The sequence below is a fragment of the Danaus plexippus genome, chromosome 10 (genome assembly GCF_018135715.1).
Source record: "Danaus plexippus chromosome 10, MEX_DaPlex, whole genome shotgun sequence".
In the NCBI taxonomy this organism is placed as follows: Eukaryota; Metazoa; Arthropoda; class Insecta; order Lepidoptera; family Nymphalidae; genus Danaus; species Danaus plexippus.
Window position 1 is genome coordinate 1,464,255 of NC_083543.1, and position 25,467 is coordinate 1,489,721.

Sequence of the window (25,467 nt, forward strand, 5' to 3'; positions counted from 1 at the left end):
AAATATATATTTTGAAATATATACTTATAATTTAAAAACAACCCAATTTCAAATCGAATCAAATTTCGTTTCCCGAGCTTAAATTCCAAACGAAGGCGATAAATTCTTAAACTTAGTGAAAACGCCAGAAGTTTCGAGAAACATTGCTTTACATTGAAAACCTTTTTCTTTTTGTTTTCTATAAAATTATAACACTCATGCACTGCAAAGCTCCAAAACATCTTTTCATTTTCCATACAAAAGTATTTTAATAAAAAAAAAACACTTGACATAAATTCCTTCAAATAGCACTTAGAAATATTGTTTTATAAAATTATGAACTTAATATAAAAATATGCTTAGTAACGTTTATTAACTATTTTATTTTTTAACTTGTTTTATGTCTGTGGCGTAAAATGTATATTTGATAGTTGTAAATAAACCAACTGTAACTCGATCAAGTCGGCTGAAACTAATATTATTATAAGTACTGTATTCAGATAGCTCTAAATCAAACAAAACTACAGTCCTTTCAACATTAAAGAGTTAATTTTGTAATTAATTGACTATAATTAGTAATTCTGTTTTAAGTTTCATAATATAACAATTATACAATATTACACGAACTAATACTGTAAGTTATTGACAATTAATATAAACTTAAAAGAGTATTAACTGGAGAGACTAAAATTAACTTGTTTTCCTGCTATTCTAAATCTATACAGTGAGAACGTTGATTTAAATATAATATGAAAAAACCTTTTCTACTCTATACGATGTCAATTTAGGGCGTGTTTATTGTTTTTTACACAATATTACCACAGAGACGTTACTTCTCAACATTCCATCGATTCACCGTGCCAGAGCCGGGTCCATCATGTTGCAGGCAGAAGAGCTTTAAGAGTACCTGGGACTTGCGACCGTAGTGTAGATGCCGGCCCCCTAAAACCTATACCTCGGGGCACTAGATAGGGATATAAGGTACGTTAAATTCTCACCTCCACCGTCAAAGCTCCTCTCTCTACCTAACCAAATTTAAAACGAACCTACTGGGGCTGTTTTCGAAATAAGTTCTAAAAATGAATTAATGATAGTTTTGGACATGCACAAGTCTTTTGGTTGTAGTGATATTTAGCTGTTATACCTCTCGCTCCCAGTTCTAAAACAAACTAATTTACAACAAACCTATTCTTAGTGCGTGCGTTAGTGAGCTCGTAATACTTGTTGACCTTGACGGCATGGTCTTGGGGATTTTGGTTTCCCAAGAAACCGTCAACTCTATTAGCATGAAGCGCTTTAAAATTCGCGAATACAGAAATATTTTTGGTCTGGTCACCGACACACTAGTATCCTCTGGGATTCTATATACGTATCTATCATTTTAGTACAACCCGAAGCCACTTTAAGGATAGAGTAAGACTTGAAGTTTGATTTTGTAGCCCTATTTCCTTCTCAAAAAAACTATTGATCACTCGTTTGTGATTATTTCTTTTTGCACCCTAGCTACCGAAAAAATAACCTCTTAACCTATGATATCCTGAACTTTCCAAGTGAATTATTTTGTTTGGAATGCTAAGACGTGTCCGGATGTCAATGGACTCCTGGTAACTACTACAAGACTGGTGAAATTTTTCTGTAATATAGAAAAAAGAGTAGTATGTTATTTTTTCTTCAACATTTCACTTTAATTCAAATTAAGTGAAATATGTTTTTGTTTACTTTAAAGTTTCTCAAAAATTATTTACATCTTTCTATTTACGAAGAAAATAAATGTAGTAATATAATTTGTTAGAAATTAAATTTGTTAGTGAAATATACTCAAGATCAAAATTGTAGTAAATTATCTTAAACTTTGATCAAAAGTCGATACTTGTACTTTATATTTTATTTAAATTGTAAAATAAATAAAATACCCTTTTTTGTACCGAAACAGATAAACTTGTTTAAAAAGTATTTGTTTTACAAAACTTAATTATTTTGCTTATTATTTCTTTTTGTTGGAATTTGAAATTTTCGTGAGCTGACGTATTATCTATTATTTTAAAAATTAATATCACTTACTGTCAAGCATCACTTAACGGACATGATGTTATTTTATTTTGTATATAAAAAGTCATTTAAAGAATTTGTCCATAGAAGTTCATACTTAGATAAAAATTTTCATGTTTTTAATGTTACTGTAAAAAAATATAAACATATGTATTTATCTACTATATATACTATGTATCATGGAATATTTAAAGCGAAGTCTTACAACATACTATGAAATCCTGTGTGATCGAATTTCCTTTGAAATGCAGTACCTTGAAATATTACAATTTAAATGAATTAAATTGATGCTCAACATGATTACTGAAATTATTTATAAGAACTCTTATAAATATTCCTTTTTGAATATTACAAATAACATCAATAATAAAGTGATATTTTTTGCAGCTTATGTTTTACATTTTAATATAGTTACAGTTATTTTACTTTTAACAACAGGAAAAAGGTGTGTTGATTTTTTGTTAAAATGGATTATTTTTTGAAGCCCTACAAAACAAAGCACAGTACGAATCAAATTTATGGCACCAAAATAAAAGTAAATTTTAACTGTGAAAGATTTATAATAATATTTATTTTTGTTTTCAATTACTTCATTTCCTTTTAATAAATATATTTTATTGTTATTTTACAGATTTCAATTATGTGGATATACTTTTTCACAATTTCCTATTTTACATAAAGAAACTTACAAATTGAATACTACCTATTACAGACAAAATATTCTGTTTCAACTTCAATCCGGTTTTTATTTAAAATAAGTCGTTTTAATTTTTTGATGAAATATTTGTACTTTCATTTTATGTATAACATTAAAAATAATTTGTATTAATTGTTGTCACATGTTATTCTTTTCGTTACATTTATTGTATTGTATTGTAAGTGGTTAAGCCTAGCTGTAGTCAAGTTACTGCAGCTCGAACATGGGCTGGCTCGACCGGAAAAGTACAACCCTCTTACAGAAGATCGGCGTAAAGTAGTCTTTAATGGCCGATGAGTGAGAAAGCCGGTTGCCCTTTCCCTTTTCCCACTCTTTCCTACCCCTTCCCTTTTCCCTCCCTTTCCTACTTTTTCATCCCCCTCTTCCCTAATCGAGGATGGCAACACATCCGCAAATCTATGTTGCGGATGTCCATGGGCGACGGTACTACCTCCATCAGTTAGGCTGTCTGCTCAGTTGCCCCCTTTAGCATAAAAAAAAAAATTTAGCTTACTATTCAATAAAATCAGGTAAACTTTAACTTTTTACCTCTACATATTTATATGAAGTATCTGAAAATGATAAGATCGCGTCATATTTTTCAAGATTAAAGTTTTCTATTATGGAAGTCTTTCAAAAACTTTGATTAACAATGTAGGACTCTCTTAAGGCTATTGCTAATCTCCAATAATATTTAATATTGAAATTAATATTTTAGTGGATAAACTAATAAGTTACGAGAAAAAATGGGGATGTGGGTTTCAAGTTTAATAATAATTATCTGAATCCATTTTAGCATTCACTGAAGATCACGCAATACTAACACGTAACTCTAAACATTGTCAAGTACTATTGGATAAAGTGGATAGGTTTTGTGAGTGGACGGATGGATTGAGAACAAAACCAAAAATATGTCACTGTCTGTGCCTCGATAGGTGGAATACAGTATAAACCTCATACGATTCGGGATTATTGTTAGGCGTTAATGCGTTTCTACGGTTCCGGAAAACGCTCCATTTAAATATTTCGGTTGTAAGGTAGATAATATAGGACATACTCCATCCTTTAGAGGAAAAGTAGATAGTTTTTTAACGATTTCAACAAGGTAGATAACCAATCGATCAATGACGTCAAAAAAGTTCGGATTTACGAGAATTACCTAATATCTATAACGTTTGGATTGACCGTTGCTCGTCTACGATTTTAATAAAACCCTTTTGTCAAAGTTAGCTAGCATCATAAAAGTTTTGAAGTTGTAGCTCAGGTTTGCGCTGTATGCTGATTCATCAGCTTTATTTAGGCATCGCAATAGTTTTGGAATGAATGTCAAAAGGCCATCGCAGCTCTATAAGAATCTAAAAAATTACAAGAGACATATTCTGGACAAAACCCATAATGATGTCGTTACACCACTCCCACAAGACAAGGATGCCCCAGAGTAAGAGTCAAGACTTCAATTTCATAAACAGTTTATAATAGGAGCACGAAGTAACAGAGTAGGGTTAGGATCAAGTAAGAAGGCCTAAGGTGTTTTATTTGGCCAGACGAGAACACTTAATGTTCGTTGTACTAATAGAGCTCAAAGTTCCTTAGGAAAGGAACATCCCCAAAGACCATGCCATCAAGGTCAACAAGTATTACGAGCTCACTAACGAACTCACTAAGAAAATAATCATTGTAAATTTGTACGCGGTAGAAGTAGGAACTAGGGTTATAACAGCCAAATCTCTCTACAACCTCCTAAAAGACTTAGGCCTGTCAAGAACTAACATCAGTTCTATTTTGGAACGTGCGTCGAAAGCAGCCCTAGCAGACTCGTTTCAAATTTGGTTAGGCATAGGGAGGAGCTTGGACAGTGGAGGTGAGCGTTTAACGCGCTCTAGATAGGGGCTTCTTAAATCTACACCTGGGTTGCAAGTCCCAGGCACTGTTGAAGCTCCTCTCCCTGCAACGCGATGGACCCGGCACCCGCACGGTGAATCCATGGAATGCTGAGAGGTTTCGTCTCTGATACATGCAATGAGTTTAGAAATGCAGAACGTGATTAAGCATAGGAGATTTTTGCATCCTATTAATGTTACACTGGCGCACCTTAATTGACGATTGGTTACTAGTAGTATTTAAATTTTATCTCAATGCGTGCCAAATAACTCTCCCAGATCAAAGTAATTTAGTAAGGTGCCGAAGGTTCTGAAAAAAATTATCCATCTGCTGCTAAGCATTTGCTGGTGGGATGTAAAGAACTCCTGGATAACGGCCAATACTCGCGTCCTCACAATAGGATTTTTTTAAAATTTCGACTGGTCAGAACTTGACTGAAATTCCACCAGATGGATGATAGAAATGAAATCATAGGTAGTGAACCCACTATCTCAGTACTAGCCAATGCACCCTTTTTCTTGAAGACACCCAAATTGTAGCTAGAAAAAAACTCAGACACAAGCAAACTGTTCCAATCTCTTGCTGTGCGCATGAGGAAGGAGGAAGCGTATCGCTTCGTCCGGATGCGAGGAATATTTAAAACGAAGGGATAGAGGCCCACCGTGCATTTAGTTGTCCTATTATAGAAAGGGGATGCGGGAATTAAATTGTGTAATTACCGTGCACCCTTTCCGTATATATCCTGTAGAAGGCCGAGAGGCTGGATACTTTTCGTCTGCGCGTTAAGGTGACGAGATTGGATTTAACAAAGTTGTGATCACCAATAAGTCTTTTCGTCTCTCGTCTCTCTACTGAGTCCAAGCAAGTGAGGTAACATTTGGTAGTGACTGTCCAGATATGGCATAAGGATTCCACTCACAACCGCACCTGCTCTTTTATAAACAAAGAAGATGTCCCGGTCGAAAGTACTGTCGCACTTTTGCAAGAACCGCGAGTTCCCTTGCAGCTGTCTTAGCTTCAGAGTTAATGAACCGCTTTATGTTTAGGTTCGAGGAAACCTCAATACCCAATATCTGAAGACGGTCAGAGTAATCTAAGGAATATTTCGAAAAGTTGGAGTCGAGGTAAACGGACTCCTTTTGACGGTGAAAAGACACACTTGCATTTTGGTGGCGTTAAATTTCACAAGATTTGCATTGCCCCATTCAGAGACTGTCTGAAGTCTGCCTGACTCTAATTGATCACGACTGGTCCTAAGACTGGGTTCATACCACTCCACGATTGTGCTGTCATTTGCTGTTCAAAAACACCAGATAAAGCAGATCGTTAATGTGCAGCACAAATATAGTTGCGAAGAGGACAGACCCCTGAGGTTTCCCCGCGTTAACCGCCTTTGGCTCAGACACCAGTAACAATTATTCAAATTTCAGTCTCTCAGAAGGTCAGAAATACAGGTAATTAGACCACTGAATATGCCAAACCGTATGAAAACTTTCAAGATGTTGTCTTCCTCAAAATGTGTGGCGTGTGCTAAAAGATTCCCAGCTGACTGATTTCAACAAAAACCGTATTGTTGGTCACTGAGATCATTTTTTTCCAGGTATGCCATGAGGCGTGAGGATGAAATTTTCTCCTCTTTTTTTGTTTTCATTAATTTTTATAAGGTGAATAGGAAATATAGAGGATGGAATTTGAACAAAGCTTTGACATTCTAACCTAACAAGACAACCAGACTAGGCGTGTTTGTAGGTTCTTGATCTGGAGACTGCGAGGATGTCCGAACCCCCGGGGAATTGCCATTGAATCCTCTCATCCGGTAGCCAACCGGCACAATGAAGCTACCCTGGGATTATATACATTTAGCAGGGCAGCTTTTCACGGGCTTTTCAAAGATCACATTGGTCCTTGCCAGGTTTGGAACATGTTATTTAATTTTTTTTCTTTACTTTCTAAAAGGGAATATATACAAGCTATTTTATTTTACTAAAATATATAAATATTATATTTAAAAAAAATTGTATGCTGTATATAGTTCATCGTTATACAATTCATTATTATTTTTATGCTTTGACATATGCTATCTATATTTGCTGATGAAAGTTGGAATGTTTATTTTTTGGTTAACATTTTTTTCAAACCGAAAAGGATGTTTGCCTTGTAAATAAAACCTTTATTGAATATATGGATAATAGTAATTAAGTTGTGTTTTAAATTTTGCAAATAATATTTTGTATGTAAAAATAAATAAATAAATATATATGTCGGACGAATAAGCACTTTGTCGTTTTTGAAGAGTGATGTCAGCATAACTGACGTCACCGATGACTTTATTCTTGAATGTCATCAGGATCTCAGGCTCTTGATGGCAACCTCATAGACGGTTTGACGAATCCCATACGATGAATCCCATACCTCGAAGAGGTCCGTACCCTGCAACGGCTCGAGCGAGACTCTCTTTAATCTGTACTCTGGCCTCTATTTATACCAACATTGTTGTGACTACACTCGCACAGGTGGCTCTGCAGGTTATGCGGGTGACTAACTAACTAATTCCAACTACCCTCAATTTTAGTTATTCAAATAATAAGAATTGCGCAGATATATATGATACGTATTGATTTATTTAAGCGTTCTTTACCCTTAGCGGTTTAAGTTTGTTATCATTCTAAAGTCTACATAGACTTGATAAATCAAATTCACGTGATTACGATATCGAGGAAAAAGTATATGTTTTTTATTTTAGGCTGTAATATTTTCTTTTAGTTACGTTTCCTATCCTTAATAACAGTTTCCTATCCTATCTTAGCCTATCGAAGCCCACTGCTGAGCAAAGGCCTCTTCTCACACGGAGAAGGTTAGAGAGCATTAATAACCACGCTTGCTCAAGACGGGTTGGCGATTTCAATCTTATAATTTGAAATTATAAGACCAGGTTTCCTCACGATGTTTTCCTTCAACGTCTGTCAGTGGTGTCTAAATACTCTTAGAAAGTACATATGATTCGGAAAAGATCATATTGGAACTTGCCAGGTTTCGAACCCGCGCCCTCACGTATGAAAGGCGGGCCTTTTAACCTCCAGGCCACCATGACTTATATTAATATTTCATTGTATAATAATCTTTAAATAATTGATTTAATATTCGACGTCCAAAAACGGTCTGAAGTTTGCCGAAATATATTATTGAACTAGTAAAAGAAAGAATTCAACAACTTTGTTCATTTGAAAAACTTTGTCTTTTAAAAATCTTCGTATTTTGTTTGATATGATTATGTGTAAAAAACTGTTTAAGAAAATTACAAAACAAAAGAGAAGGTAACGGACGACCTTGCTGATCTAATAAATCTTAGTAATGAAAACTACATTACCACTTAACTAATAATCCCAGAATATCTAAAAAAAAATTTTTAACTCCATACATTTTTTTGTTGTAAGTATTCTATTATTGTCTTTTTATTCATCTATAAATTTTAAATCAGTAAAACGCCTATAATAAATATCTCCATTATTTTATTCATTAAGGTATTGGGAGCTTTCAAACAGTCACTTATTTTAGTTAATCAAAAGATTTGTCCAACATTATTAAAACTATTCCCGTTTATGTCAAAGAGATAAAAATGTTATTATGATTGCATAAATCAAATATATCCACAAGCAAATCATTACATAAACAGAAATAGCCACAGATAAGAAATTGTTAACAATTAAAATGAAAATAATTTACTGCGAATTAACATCGTAAAATATACAAAAAATTACTCACCATTATATTATAAACTATTGTTTTTCTCGTAAGTAATTTTTAATGAAATAAATATTGATTCTAAAAGAAATAATATTCAGTGTTTTCACATGTTTCATTCTTATATTTTTTCATTTAATAATGTTTAACAAAATTGTACCAACGCACATAAAATAACAAACTCGTCCAAAAAGAATACACAATGAATGTTTTGTAACCTCGGTAACTTTTTCTTTCATAAAGAAAATTCTATATTTCTTTTCTATATTTACTTTGGTACGTTCATTCTTGTAACGCGTTGGAGTAAAGCACAAAGCCAACATAATTATAATCTTTAATATTCCATATAACATACAGAAAATTTAAGATCAGGATTGTTAACGTCACTGTTGCTAAATATGAATACCATCAATTTTATCCAAATTAATTATTTTAGCAACTATAAAAACAGAATACAAGATTACACTTTTCCGTGTAATTTTATTAACAATAACTAACGTTTTCAAACAGTGAGTCAGGTTTAAAAATGCGTATGACTGGAGATAGTGCTTTATTTCTACAAATAATAATATCCATTGATTTTCATTTTTGAAGAGGTATTGTATACGGTAGTAGCTAGTGAAGAAGTCACTAACAATTTAATTTGTTTAACTCTCTGTCGAGATGTGTAATTTACTTAGAAACGTTTCTATTATAAGACAAAGAGTAATGTTTTATATTATTTGTAATTTCCATAAAACTTAAGTATTTTGTTCACTCAGTTTGTATGAGATATAGAGTCTAAATAAACTTGTTTAAGAGGACGTTGAATGTAAGTACCACAAAGAGGAGAACTTGTCTTGTATGAGTTACGTGTTATAAAGCCCTCTTACAACTTAGTAATATATTATGATCTTAAATTCTTAACGGACTTCAGCTATGGAATATTAAAACAGTGCGGTCATTTAATAATAAAGCAATTTTACTAGCAGTACATTTTAAGATTACAAGATAAAATATTTTTAAGTCAAATGCCTACATTTCGAAAAATAATATTCGCTCCGTCTAGCCTGTGTGAAATATAAAACAAAAGCCACACTTTACTTTTTTAATCCATTATATTGAGTATTCAAATAAAATTAATTTATGAATTACATGATATCAGTGTAAAAGAAGCCTTATCTATCCTCATCAGAGCATCAGAGCAGAGAGTCCTGTGTTAATGAGAAAAATAATGAGTGCTGAAAGTCCGACAAAAACCAATATCTTTTAATCTCGTCATGATGATGTTAATTACGATACTTGTATATCATAAAGCATATATTATATATAAATTATTCTTTTACCGTTAGGGTTGAATAAAAATAGCTTAAGCTATAAAATATATAAAAAATTGTATGATTCACTGTATTTAAGTTAGTGTTTCTCAAGTTATTTACGTTTTTATATATGAATACTAGATTCTTATAAATGAGACCAGTAGTGGTCAAAAACTTTATGATGTCAAATATTGCATCTCGAAAAAGAACTTTGATAACTCTAACATATACATAGTTTAAATAATATATTATTATAGGATCAGATATTAGATTACAACGGAAGATACAGGTCACGACATAGCAAAGGACGTACGTTCTATTCATCGGAAGACTTAATCGATAGAAGTCTGAACAGTCACTTAAGTAGACCTGACATTTATTAGTACCATCCACTCCGAAGGTAACATGAAAGCCTATTGCAATTGAATGGAAGCAGTTTAATTGACAAAATGTCAGTTTCTAATGGAGAGGGCAATGACAATGTACTCGTAGACTAACCAGATGACTTGCTAGATATCTCATGCTGAAATCTCACTAATATGTTTGAAGAATCGCAGGCGTCAGATTTGAAATTTTCTATATGTAAAATTATTTTCAAAATTTTTATTAAGATCAAAGCTAGACTTAATGAATTCAAATGGAAGTATTATAAAAATATTATATTCAGGGTCTTTTGTAAATATTGATGCTTATTATGGAGGTTTCTTCAAGATATCATTTGAAACACATATTTTTAGCATTTATATTTTTGACATACTATAACTTTATTTTTCTAGGTAGAGTTTTATAAAAGAGTAGAGTAGTTTTAAAATACATATGTATTCATTTCTCAATGTCTAAATCAAAATATCTAACTTTCACTACCAAAATCCTTCGGTCACTAAAATAATTTACAACTCAACGGCAAGGAACTAGATGTAGTTAATTTACCAATTAAAATGAATTTCAATTTAATTTTTTTAATAATATCTAAGGATTATAAAGTCCAATGCGAAATGACTGACTCTCACAAAATTAAGACGTAGTTCTGATACGTGCAAAGAAACACTTGTATGCTTTTATTAAAGGTAACCTAATAACGCAAAACTTTTTATTAAATTCGTATAACTATAAATTATAAATATACTATATATTAGTGTCTAAGATTAATTTTTTGCCACACATTTTTAATGACTACTAATACGAAATCAAAACAAATATATTGGTATGATCACAACAAGTTATGACTGGCACTGCAAGGCGATGAATAGAAAGTAAGAACCTAAGAAGAAAGTAAAGACTGCAACCATTCTGCCAAAATGTAAAATGTTTTCTTATTTAAGGCAATCTTGTCAGAATAATGATGTTTATTTTATTGTGTTGCTGTCTACAGTCGAGGCTCACAAAACAGTGTTATGTACGAGTACGAGTATACTTTCACACTTCCTATAAAAAAAAACAGAAAAGTCATTGTTATTTAAAATTATTGTATATAGTAGTTTCTCTAACTTTAATTTATTAAGAGAGTCAAAATTGAAAGGGCCTCATAAGCAGTATGCCATGAAAACTTTTAACTGTTTGTCAACATAGGATATAAAACGTTTATTCAGACGGAAAATAACACTTAATTATAAATATGATAGCTCGTTATTTCATAACGCTTTCCTTATGTGGACAATAAAGTAAACAATTAACCTTGTAAATACTTGAATCACCGGTCTTTTAAATACTACTTAGCAATATGAATTATACATTAAACTATTTTTACAGCATATTTATATATTTTTTGTTTCATACTGGCTAAGCCCATTAAAAGTTTTAAATTACTCTTTACAGAATTAAAAGATTATTTAACAAAGGTAAAAATCGTATTGTTTAAATATTATGTCCAAAAAATAACAGACCATCCTGCTTCTCACCATACAATGGTTTATATCACAAGTTACTTCTTGCAACGCAGTAACGTGGAAGAATAGTATGATAATTTTAAACAATTAGTTATACTATCTTCTGGATCATACTGACTTTAAAGCAATCGATGGCGAGAAATATAGAAGTATAAAATAAATCAAGGAAACGACATCGAACTATAGTTTAAAAAAGCCTAAGTCAACTCAACTTCCACTTCTTGTGAGCAATGTTTAAGCTATGAATATTCTATTTAGATTGTGCAAAATTTATTTATTAAGATATTATGCAGACAATTAATAAATACTGTATAGAGGAAATTGATAAAGGAACCAAATTAAATTATACCTATGTAATATTTCGAAAAACAATATCATTTTAACTTCCTTTTGTTCTATATTAGTTATGTTATGTTTAGGACTAATGAAAACGAACTTTTATATTATGAATTAAGTTATATATGTTTCATAAGTATAAAAGATTTATAAAACAATGGTATAGGGTATTTATTATTTATACAACATTTCATAAAGTACGAATGAAAGTCTCTCTGGATTCCGCTCTTACAGTAAACCTATAATATTATTAATAGTGCAGAATATGTTTCTCACGTTATTGATGTGTTCAGACTTTTTACGGGTTATATATCATTTGTTATTTGGTTTGATAAATTGTTAATCTCAAAGCGGATAGAATAAAAACAGGGATGAATGTATATCTTTGTCTACAACAAAATGATTTATATAAAACATTTAACATGCAGAGACTATTTAAATTGTTAATTTCGACAAACGGGGTTTTCACGGATAATGCTAAGTAATTTTAACTTTTGCATGCAACTTTTAGAAGTTCTCAATGAGTTTAAGAACTTAGCACTTCCGACTGGGATTTGAACTTGTTCTTTAGGATATGGTATAATCTATCAGAACAAAAACGTTTGTGGATTTTTACAAATCTTCACGAGTCTTCAACTCCAACACCATCCAAATATATTGAATTACGCCATAGTAAAATTCAGACACCTTTTTTTGTCTTCATTATATTATATTACAAATCGTACATGAGTATATAAGACAAAATCTTTTACTATTGAAGTTTTGAATTGGTATGGTACAAAATCATACAAATTTATTTTACATACGCTCTTTTTTATTTTAATATAATTTCATCCACGCTACAATATCATTAACATAATGTCAAACCTCAATTAACACAGCCGTTGTCAGTTGCAGATAAACTTAAAACAATCCGACGAATGCATAGAATAACGAAACATTAAAAATACCAATTTGCCAGTGATCGGTTATTATGAGAATATTATGAAGTTGGGTTTTACAAGAATTTATATACATATACGTTTCTAATTTATTTACGTGTGGAGAGAGTGGGGACACGTGCAAAAGGACTTATTGGTGACCACAACATGATTAAATCCAATCTAGGCAGCCTAGAAGAGAACAGGCGAATAGAAGCCAGCCTCTCGGTATTTTACAAGATACACATTGGAAAGTGTACACAGGAATTACACGCTCAAATTTTTGCAACCCCTTTCTATCATCGGACGACCAGATGCACGGTGGGTCTCCATCCTTTCGTTATTGACCTTCCTCACATCCCGACGAAGCGATACACTTTCTCCTTCCTCTGGCTCACAACAACTGGATTGGAATAGTTTTCCTGCGACTGTGTTTTCTTCGATTTATAACTTGGGTGTCTTCAAGTAAAGGGTGAGTAGGCTGATACTGAGATAGTCCGTTGGTAAACGACTACGACTTCCTTTCCATCTTCGAAAGGGAGGAATGACAGTCGAACACTATCCAGCCAATATTTAAAAATATTAAACTGCGTATACCTGTAGCAGAGCTACTTAAATTTTAAATTAGAAACTTAATTTTATAATTTTAAATTATATTTAATTTAAACTTTTATTTACAATTATTTTCCCATTTACTTGTATTTAATTTTATAAGGTTTGTTAATCATAAAAAAACTATATTTTACATTTTTTGTTTATTAAATTATATATATTGTTTGCGACCTCCGCGCCAGCGAACATTTTGCCCCGCCGTGCCGGCCGTCGCTGACCAGTCAGAGCGGTCGCTGCGCCGGGCTCGTCACTCCGCATATGCTTACGCCCTGGAAAGCCTGTCTATTTTCACTACACTGACACTCTCGAACGCGCACCCTCGCTAACGATTACTAAAAAAACTGTTGCATCTAAGCGTTGCTTAAGTTCGATTGTGCTTTCTATTTTCTAATTATTGTATATAAACTTTTTTTTCTCGCTTGTCGCTCCTTCTAAAAATAAAGTAAGCAAGTGTACTATATATTATTTCATCCATACACACAACCTGCTTCATACTCCCTTGTAAATATTTAATTTTCAGACAATATTAGAAATTCTTAAAATGTTTAAGAATCATTTTTTTTTTTCTTAAATTATTATAAGTGCGCATGGTTCTCAGTTTGTTGGCCTCCAAAATGACTAAATGGATATTGACAAGAGTATAATTCCGAGTAAAATATTAATTAACTAGTCGGTAAAGTATCTCGTATATAAAGTAACCAATTTATCTTATAAAAACAGTAAAAATGACACCACTGAAAATAATTCAATGACGTTAATCAATATAATAGATATCTATTTAGGAGAACCGGTAATAAGCGCTCAGATAAACGTAATATGAAACGGTGACTTTTCTAAAATAATTTTAAATGTTTTTATTTCATAGACGCAAAAACAAATAACGACTTCGATAAGACTGTAACAGACCAAGCTGATCATAAATTGACCTATGCAATTGAACTAAATCAACTGCATTATAATGCATAGCGTCGGGATTCTTGACATCTTTATGATATTATATTCAATTCCAATATATTAAGATAATGTGTGATTGTATAATTTAGAACAAAGATTTATAACTCAATTTTGGATCAGTATTATTGAAAATTTAATAACTTTTTAAGTCTGATGTTTTATGACTGTGTGGTCGAGATGGGATAGACAATATGAATGAATTGTAAATAAAATGCAATAATTGTAACATCGTATTTTATATAACGTAACTTGTTTATTCGTTTAAACTGTTAGTAATCGGTCAAACAAGAATAGTAGTTAAAATACATCACAAGTTTTAATATGTGATAATTTAACGTATCTATAATAATCTATATCTATCTATATAATAATGGCCACCTGGTAAAAGTCATATATTTTTATCGGTTACAGAGTAGCCTACTGATAAACTTTAATTTAAACAGATTCAATTCGTTAATACATATAAAGAATATGATGATACAAAAGCGGGACTTTAGTCGAACAAAATTTTCAGGAGATGAAGAGTTGCAGGTGGCCGTCTTTGGTCAGTTTGAGGATAAGAATGGTGATTTAATTTATAAAGGCTTAGAGATGTTGATTCACAGATGTCAGAAGTGTTGATTATATTGAAAAATAAAATTGGTTTCGTTTCAATTCATTATGGGACCGCCTATTATATATATAAAATTTTATATACTAGTTTTGAATGATTCACCAATCATGGAAATGAAATGTTATAAATACATTATTATAACAAATCTATTATACATGTACATTGAACGTAACTCATACAGACAATGGGTGCAGATCGTCCGAGCTCCAGATAACAATGGAGGAATGTTAATTGATGTCGTTTAGTGAGACATTGATAAATGTAGACGTTTGTTGACTGACGATTTAAAGAGTGCAGATTATATTAATAAACATAATAAACGGAAAATTCAACTTTCTTTTGCTGATTTAAATGATTATGTAGGTATATGTGTATATACTGCATGAAATAAAAATTAGGAAAAATGATCAGAATTTTCAGCTACCGTTGTCGGTCTGTAGTTTTCAAATCTTTCTTATTTAAATCTAAAAAATTATTTATCCATGGTTTGTAAAACAGTGAATGCTTGATAAGTTATCTTTAAGACCTGAAATAATAATACATAAAGTTTAATTAAACCAGTTTCCCAAAAACACATCTTGCAATATTATAATATATAAATGCATGTACAAAATAAAAAGTAAACCGACAATTGCTAAAGGTTTATCTATATTAGTTCTATTATTACATAAACCACTTACCGCAGTCATAGTGATCAGTGATAAATCATTGCCAATAGCTGTTTTCACACCAAATTGTTTTTTCATGTAAGTGACTATAATGTAGTAGTTTTTTTTATCTTTCATGTGTAAATTTGTCCAATCAAAATTAAGAAGTGTTTGATGGAGAAAAGACGCCTTAAAAGAATTTTCAAGAAAAGATAATAGTGGTTAAGTAGGCTACATTGAGAGCAGGGCATAGACAAAAAGTTTCTAAAGCAATGCGCAAGGACACTTTAATGCAGCGGAAAAACCTATCTTAGATTGGAATTCAAAATACTCCAATCTGTCGTCTTGTTTCGTCTCGGACGAATCATTATTTGCCTCAGAGCTATTTGCTTTGAACACAAACTTGAACCCTGCTTTGTATTTAGAATTCTATACTATGGTACCAAAACTTAACCAAAATCTTGTTATTTGAAGTCAAATTTACTTTAAAGGAAAATTTTACCTTTGTTTTAATTTTTTCTCCAAACCAATTATAAGCAAAAATTTCAGCAAACATTGGCAGTAGGTGAGGGGCAAATCTCCAATTTATTTCCTAAAACATATTTTTGTCATGTCAAATAAATAATAAATAAATGTTTTTTATGTCAGAATTTTTCATAAACATTACACGTTTTGGTGCTTAATTTATAATTAATTAAAAAAAAAAAAAACAATTATTTTAACTGCTTATGTGTGTCAGTAATAATAAAAATGATTTAGAATGCTGTGTTCTAAAACTTATAATATTTTACTTAGCCGCAATTTGAAATTGTTGAATTTTGTTACGGCATGGTATCAAAACACATTTGCCCGAAAAATATATAACTTTATCCCAACTTTGTATTACCTTACTCATCAGCAAGAAAATTAGGCAGGTACACATCGCCGCATTGCAAAGAGGTACGAAAGCAAGCCATTTGTACATATTACTCAGTTGATTCATGTATCTGCAATAAAATCAACAAAGCCATGAATAAACAATCAAGAATAATTGGTCAATTCAGGCAGATTAAATTTAAAAAAAGAATGAGATAAGCCCCTTCTTAAGTTATACTGTGAAATGTTATTCTTCTGAATAAACATTACCTTAAATATTTTTACGTTTCAAACTCTTATATGTGTATATTTATCTTCTTTATGAACAATAATGTTATAAATATATTAATTTTACTTACGCAACCTGTTTTACATGAAACTTGTAAAAGGTTCGGAGACTCTGATTCAAACGATTCGCATAATTCTGTTTATTTTCTCCTTCCATTGATGAAACTAATAAAATCTTGCATAAACTATTGTAGGAAAGGCACAAAAAGTAGATCAAAAGAACAAACCACATGTCCAAAATAATTGTGGATGATATTTCAAACAGAAAAATTGTGTGAAAGAACCAGGCCACTTCGAAATAAGGAGAAGTCATCGGCATCAAAGTGAGGGTGGATCTTGACAGTAAAATCTTTTCACCGTGAAGGTAATACCATAGTGTAGTTAACTCATAAATAGAACAAGGCAAGAGTACCATTGACAGTAACACGTAGACAATTTTACTGCTCGTTTTCAAAATCGTTTTGATATCTTGGCTTGTGTCTGTTACGATAAGGTCTATAAAAGTACTCTTAGCTGTTATATAAAGTCTCCTAAATATAAATCGATTATTAATGAAAAGTAACATTTTGATGGGAAATACGACGATCATAATTATCGTATAACAAGCCTCAGCTACAACCTCCGCATCGTTTGTGGTTTTAATACATTCCAAGGTTCCGAAAAAAACATAAATGAATAATAATAAATTAAACAACTGATGTACGTAATACTTTTTCCACGTCCATCCAGGATCAAGGATTTGCTGTCCAAAAATTCTTTGTAACAGAAGAGCAACAGTTGTGATACGATCTATATCATTTTTACTTCCCACGGTTTTAGAATATTTTTCAAACAGAGATTTAAGCATATTTATTTCCAGTAGATTAATGTGCTAAGATAAAATGTGATCCGTAGGTTATTCAAAGTTGTTTTATAGTAAGGAGTACTGTCACTAACTAAGTGTTTATACAAACATTATTTGTTTTACCGGTTTTCAAAGTTAAACAAAAAAAAATTGTAAAAAAGCTTCAGTAAAAATTTGACGTTTACGACTCTGGGATATATTATCGTCATCGCTTTAATGTTAAATACATATGTGTGTATACTAAATATCACAATACGTCACATACATGATTATCTATTTGCGGGCAATAGCTAATTACACTGTCATATTATTTGTGATTGTAATAGTGACCGCAATTGAGTTTTCAATAAACTATGCATGATAATTGATTCTTATATTTACATCATAATAACAAACATGGGCACAGCATATTGCTTGTAAGGTTTTTTTTTGTAGCAGAGTTCTTAGTTTCCCAAATCTAAAGGAAATAAACATCGAGGTCTTAAAATAATAAAAAAAAACTTTATTTTAATTCGTTTGTAATATTCCAGAAGTTGTGTTAATTTTACACAATTTCAAAACCGTTAGGACTCGAATTATACAACAAACGACGAATGTGTTGTTACTACTCCATTAGCGAAATTAATCTTTTGCCACCTTGTTTTGTTTCTGCCGCTCTGTAATTAACCGATTTGAAGCAATTTTATCGATAAATCATGCAACACATTGCTACTACTTCAATATTTCTAAGATCGTTTTAAATTATAAGACTTTGTTATTTATCTTTTACCCTTGTGGTTCGTTATTTATTGTCGTCTGTGGTGACTTACAGCGTTTTTATTTTGATTAAAATGAAAAATCGAAATCCATTTCTCTAATTGCCCAGTTGCTATAAAATTGCACAACCATAATTTGATGGTAATAAAATAGTCATTTAGAAAATATGAGTTACGCTGTGAGATCTACAAATTTTATTTGCTAAATGGTTTACGTTTATCGACGTTATTAAATTTTTTATATACCAGAATACATTAATTTGTTTTGTGCTCGATAGAGAAGTATAGTCAAAGTATATAGCAATACTTTTATTTCGTGAAACCACACTAAACCACGAGTATTTTGCAGGACAAATAGGTACAAAATAAAAACATATGTGCATTTATCCTATTTATGACAAACAGAATTATGACATTTCTTTAACTTATTCGATTAGTTAAGATTAAAAACATATTTTTTAGTTTAATAATTACGCACAAAGAAAAGAAACATAAATGAAGAAAAATTTTGGAGGTGTTAATATTGGTAACATATGTACATACAAGTGACTCTACGTAATTCATTAAACTGTAAAATAAAAATTCTTAAATATAAACACGTTGATATAATCCGAAGTTTAAAGGTATATTCTTTGTTTAGTTTTCTGGCTCCCTCAGCTAGTCATCTATAAAATGTATAATTATAGTAAAAGCATTTTATTAGCGTCATGAAAAGTTTAATTTGTGATTACGTCGCGCCGTAAACTGTTCTTTATATCGGAGCTGAATTTAATTTTCATTTCCGTCTTTACAGTGTCGTTAATTCATAAAATACTGTAAGTTTACTATATACTTAAGTATGCTTCTAGTCTTGATATTTAAGAAGCAGAGCTTAATAACAATTATAAGATGATATTATAATTGTTTGAAAATTAAAGACCTTATCAAAACTCTACTACTTAATGTTATACACGTTAACTTAATTGTGTTATGTAAGTAATGCTACAAAAAAAGAAATTAAATTTTAAGGAAAATACGAAATCTGAAATCCTATTTCTATAAATCAATAATAACAAATATAAAGCCAGAAGTCCACATTTGTTGTCAATCTCAAAAAGAATTTAAGATCTTATTTTCTCAACAAACAAGGTGGCAACTTTGCTATTTCCGAACGTAATCGAATTTTTAAAGTTTTCAATCTAAGATAGATTGTTGTTTCAGATGACGGTGTAGTTTATGGCAATGCTTGAGGCGAAATAACAGTTGTAGATATACAGTAGAAATAAAAGTATAGTTATGGTACTAGGCAAACAACCTCCTAAAATTATGTACCACAACCCGAAACATCGCTGTCGCCTATGAAATAAGCGGTAAAAATTATATAACATAAACTGAATAAAATATAAGAGAACAATTTATATTTGGTCAAGTAATTACCCGATTGATATACAAAAACTGATGATTTTCATTGCATTTTCAACAAAAATAAACAACATGCTGATATTTAATATATCATTTAAATAATTATTTACATCAGAAGTATAAAATATATGAAAGAGAAATTTTTGGATGAAGGAATTCTTTCTATACTTCTATCATTTCTGATGTAATTTAAAGTTGTTGTTATGAACATTAAAATATTTATTAAAATAAAACATACTCTTCTAACCACAATCTGTTCTGTATAAAATAAGCCATGATTTTATAACATTTATGAATGTTTTTTGGAATAAATACTTAATCATGTAAATTAATTTCTTGTCAAAACGTAGGCGCGATAAATGCTTCAACTTGAATACGTCTTCCAAGACTTTCGTTATTAATTTCAGATGGCGTTTATCAAAATATCAAAATCCAAGTTCTATTTCCTTGAATATATTTTATTTTATTGTAATTAAGTTCGAATGTCATTTACAATTACAAAGAAAGTTATAATTTATATGAATGAATTATATAGGGTGGCAACCGGAGGTTCCAGGAAAACTATGAAGCATACTTATATGTATGTTATAATAAGAATTACATATTAAAACTTATAACCTATACCTAAGACTACATGATTGCCGATGTTAGGATAGCAACAGCATTCCATAGCTTGTGTGGTATCAGGAATCTTCTGGTTCACACTGCTGGGTGTTCATTCCGCGGAGTCAGCAACGTTACTCGAAAAATTATATCTTATCCATACAACGGTTTTGCCCCGGCGATGTTCATTTATTTTTTAATATGTTGCCCGTACGTAACAAATGAGTAAACATCTATATTATTATACATTGTTTTAATAAAAGACATATTTTTCCCTTAAACACTTCTTAATGCATTGCTTTTAAGATATTATTAAGTTAACTGTTTTTAAACAAATGATGATCGAAGTGTTTCCAAGAATCAGTTATTCGTTTTCTTATCATATTAGTTTATGTGTCTCTAGGATAATAATCTATACAATCTCATAGTATTCCCCTTTTGTTAGTGGCATTTAAAAGTGGTAAAAGTCGGATGACTCCCATTATGCTTAATGGATATCTGTAACACAGAAAATGAAGACACGTTGTCTGCCTGGCTTATGTATGAGGTCTCTATCTTTTCGGTTGAATCTCAAATAATAGATAATTAAAAATCTTGTAAATGCATGAAATTAACTAACGAAAAGTGTTCGTATAATTATAATAACATACACTTTAAAAAAAACTACATTAGTAAAAACTTATCAATGTACAATTTTGTTACAATTTTTAACACTCCTCGAACAGAATGTACTTACATTTCCGGTATGTAATATCACTGGCCAGAGATAAAAACAATGTTGCATACGAGGACGGAACTTCGTAAAATAAAACCAAATTATGTTAATATAATCCCGATGTTAAAACTGTTATGCTTTTCTCAATATACCCAGCTTCAAAGGAATTACATTGAAACTTTACAAATTACGTAACAACTTTGAAACTAAACATTGTTCGATGATTTAAAAAAAAATCTAACACCTTTACAGATGGAAATGATAAGTTAAAATCCATTGGAACTGTTTAAATAGAGCAAAATTTTGGTCATGAAAATTGGGAGTGCAAAGCATATAGTTCTCAACTTCAAACACAGATCTATATTCACTTCTTATGCTGTTTCTCGAGAGAATTCATCAGAGCGGAGAATATTGCAACCCCGAAACATGTCGTTTTAAAAATGCAACTTTAAATAACCAAGCGTCCGAGCAAGAACACTCAACCATTGTCTGTTTGCTCAGCCCGAAAAGGATTAAGCCTAATGAAATAATAACCCGTATAACCGAAAGACAGTAGCTTTAATAGAAGTGCTATGTCAGATCTGATGGGAGACCTTTGAAAAATCTAAACTAATCAATGCAACCTTACTATTTCTCTTAATGACTTGATCCCGTTGATAACACAAGTATTCTAGAAAAATAAGAAGAAAGCTGTGATTTTGTGCATTAAAAATTTTAGAAACACTATAACCAAAAAGAAACGTAATTTAAAAATGCTTATAATAGAGCCATCCTATCACCAAACTTTTATATTATCATGGGCCACTGTTTACTAAGGTAAAGCTATATATGAGTGGCACAAGTGGACATTAATAATTAGAAATGACCATAATTTAGGACTACACGTAATAGTTATTACAACGGTTTATATTTTCACTACCTCTTTTTAGTTGAAGAAACAAGCATTATCCATATTGCCTCTTCAATGTAAGATACTGAGCAGTCCTTTGCTTTAAACCTTTGTACGATATCATGATGTCCTCCCGTCAACAGAGGAATTTTCGCAGTTTACAAAGTATAAGCTAACTAATTTTAAGAATTTGTCAATGACTTGATAAATTTGAAATTAAATGGGAGGAAGATACCTATTGTAATTTCTTTAGGTATATACCTGTTATACAAAAACAATCTAATAGCTTCTGTGTCTTGTATATTTCACTAGGTAATAAATATAAAAATTCCTTTAGAATATGCATTGAGTTTCTCCTTTTCGGTATAGTGTGCAAAAATGGCTTAAGAAACAAACATTAAAAGCTTTTGAGATAGAATGCAACGTCAAGTTTATTTCCACGACAGCTCCCATTACACTGTGACTGGAGAAATTTATAAATTATCTCTGTATTCTGTAGAGACAGCAACGTTTTCTATTGTATGTTCACATATCAGCTTGTCGTTCGGATATAAAACGTTACCTCGTGAGACACATGTTTTTATTAAAATAAATCTAAAAGATTTTCTTCTTCTCACAAAGTAGCATAATACATTCAAAATATATACTTTACAAAGTAACAATTTTTCTATTAGCGCCCATTTTGCAACTTCTAAGCATAAAAATGCATCTTGTCTAATATGTCTAAATATTTTCAAGGATAGTATATAAAAACAAACTGTAGTATATTCTTCTTTTTAGTTTTACAAGTCTTACTTTAGTAACCTATTCTACATACTTCGTTATTAATACCAAAATTATCAAAACTTTGTACTTAGGACTATTCTTTGCTGTTGTAAAAGTATATATATATATATATATATATATATATATATATATATATTAACCTTATTTGAAAACCCCCTCCAATATATTTATAATCTACAAATAATTTGATCACAGATTGCGTATAAAAATCACATGGTTTGAGTTAAATAGGAAGAGGTATTTTAATCGTTATTATATTTTAAAGATATCGTCTGGATTTGGTACTTGTAGCTTACAAGAAACTTAAGGTGTACCAACAAAAACAAGTGTAGTGGAAGCTAAAGCTTGTAAGGATTTGTTGCGTACTAGTACGGAATATTATATTTCTCTTTGAAAACGGGTTCTCATTTTCTTAGGTAATAAAAAAGTTTTGTTTTAAAATTTATTTTATTTATTATTCAAAAATTCTCCAATATATTTCAAAGAAAAATATACAACTACCGATTCAGTTTAACTGTATACATAAATATTTTAAGTCAGTTAGGACTTTTTTAAGCTGCTTTAATATTTCACTTAATGTTACTTGCAAAGGAGTAACTTGTCATGTGGTGATGTTCATAAATTCTTCAGACTAAGGAACTGAATTTCAAAAGCAGACCGTTATTTAAAATTAAGTAAATAGGGAAATTCTCCACGAGTTAGTACATACAACGGTTTATAATCGATAAAATTGTTTAAGTCTGGTGATAAGTGGAACAAAGACCTAAAATATTGGACGAGAATAAGTTTTAAGTATATTGTAATTAATGTCAACAGTTAAAAATTTTACTGTATCCTAAAATATTTTGTGTCAACAAAATAAAAATACACGCAGCACCAAATAACATCAGAGGGTGAAATAAATTAATTATACGGGTAGACACTGAAATAAAATAGTGCACGAAATATTTTGCCTTTATATTCAAATAATAGGAGTTAAAGTTTACATATTAAAAACTTCGAATTACACACTAAAATACTTAATTTACTTTTTTAACTATTAACCTCCAACAATAACATCGTGCATAGTTTTATTGATCATTGTATTTATAATTTTAAATATGAATCTATATAGGTACCCTATGAAAGGAAACGTTTCAAAACATTGTAATCGATTCCCGTTAAAACCATTAAAATTAAAATTGATTTTTAATTATATAATAACTAGTATTCACATTTTGTAATGAATATAGAAGTCTTTGATGACACTTTCAAGTGTGAAGTGTAGAATATTGAAAAGTTAGTTTTATAGGCCGTTTTTTTTTGTATTCAGTATTATTCATATCTAGTATATTTCTCGTCTCATTATATATATATCTAAACGAAGTGGTTTGTTTCCATTTTATATGTATAAATTTTTTTTTGCAACAAAATTAAATGTAATAAGGTACTTACATTTATGAGTAAAATTGTCTCAGTGAAAAAAGCTCGCATTAATTTGTTTTGACACTAAAATAATAAAAAAAAACATGTTTAGAATTCCTAACGAGAAAATAAATCATGCTTATGTAAATAATACGTTCAGTGTCACAAAAATTTCTGGAGGTTCTTTATCAAACAGATATAATTTTGGAATAATCCCCTGATCTTATAAATAAATTTTGTACGAAAACTGATAAATGGGATTATGTTTTATATCTACATATATATAAATAAAATCATAAACTGCGATCACATCTCTTGGTAAAGTTCCAAATTTCATTCAAGTCACTTTAATATATCACATAAAAGTTTAATAAAATATTGAGATTATTTTTGGTTTCATTAGTTAAGTGCTATTACTTCGTATCCTTACGTATGGACTTATTTTCTTTGGTGAACTAAGAGATTTGTTAATGCGTTGTTCTTCTTTTGTGTTCAAAGTTTCTAAATAGGCTTGGAAAAGGTACAAAGGATACTGAAAAATAACTTATTCGAAATCAAGTTACACTGCGTAAGTAGATTGAAGTTACTTTTATCGTAAATATAATAAAATTGATAAGTTCGGGAAACCTAATGTAATCTTTACTACTTTTGGGTACAATATTTTTAATAGATTTTAGTGTAAGAAATGTGATTACAGTAATCTTCGTTAGAGAGGGATTTAGTACAGTACTTCTGATTCCAAATATAACACCGCTACTTCAAAGATCAAAGAAGAGTGCTGGAAGCACCGATCACAAACGTAGATGATACAAATGTTTCGTTGACGGAAGCAAAGGACCATAAGAGACGCCCAAGAAAATAGTCCACAAATTTAAATCATATACTTTGTATACCAAATAATAAAACATTTAAAAATGAATTCTAATTCCAATGAAATCGTATGGCAATATAAACACCGTTTTTAACAGAAATGGTATTGAGAGCCTATGTGACTAAAGATTTGACTGTAGACTAATTCCAAGCGAAAATCACAGCCACAATTTGTTTTTATGTGCTGCCGTTGACCGCTGGATATTGTTATTACAGTCGTTGTGAAATAGCCGCGCTGTGCTTACTGAATGCACTTATCATGTGAACTTTACCAGTATACGAGTCGTAACAAAATTTCATTACAACTAGGAAAACTGATAAATTGTAAAAATATATGTATATATATATATATTTACTTAAATCAATTCAGTTTTTATAAAACCGTCTAGACAAGCTCAATTGCTCATTGTAACTTTAATGATATTTCCACAAATTATCGATATG

The 25,467-nt window shown here is 30.7% G+C and overlaps 1 protein-coding gene across 1 annotated transcript; it reads right to left on the reverse strand.

Annotated features, from left to right (window-relative positions):
• Window positions 1–14,732: 14,732 nt before the first annotated feature.
• Window positions 14,733–17,644, reverse strand: LOC116766939 (uncharacterized). Its single transcript, XM_032657088.2, has 5 exons — window positions 16,828–17,644; window positions 16,500–16,599; window positions 16,116–16,205; window positions 15,647–15,802; window positions 14,733–15,492 (listed from the first exon to the last, which is right to left on the reverse strand). Exons 1-5 carry the CDS (start codon window positions 17,601–17,603, stop codon window positions 15,439–15,441), a joined length of 1,176 nt encoding a protein of 391 aa, XP_032512979.2. The 5' UTR covers window positions 17,604–17,644; the 3' UTR covers window positions 14,733–15,438.
• Window positions 17,645–25,467: the final 7,823 nt, after the last annotated feature.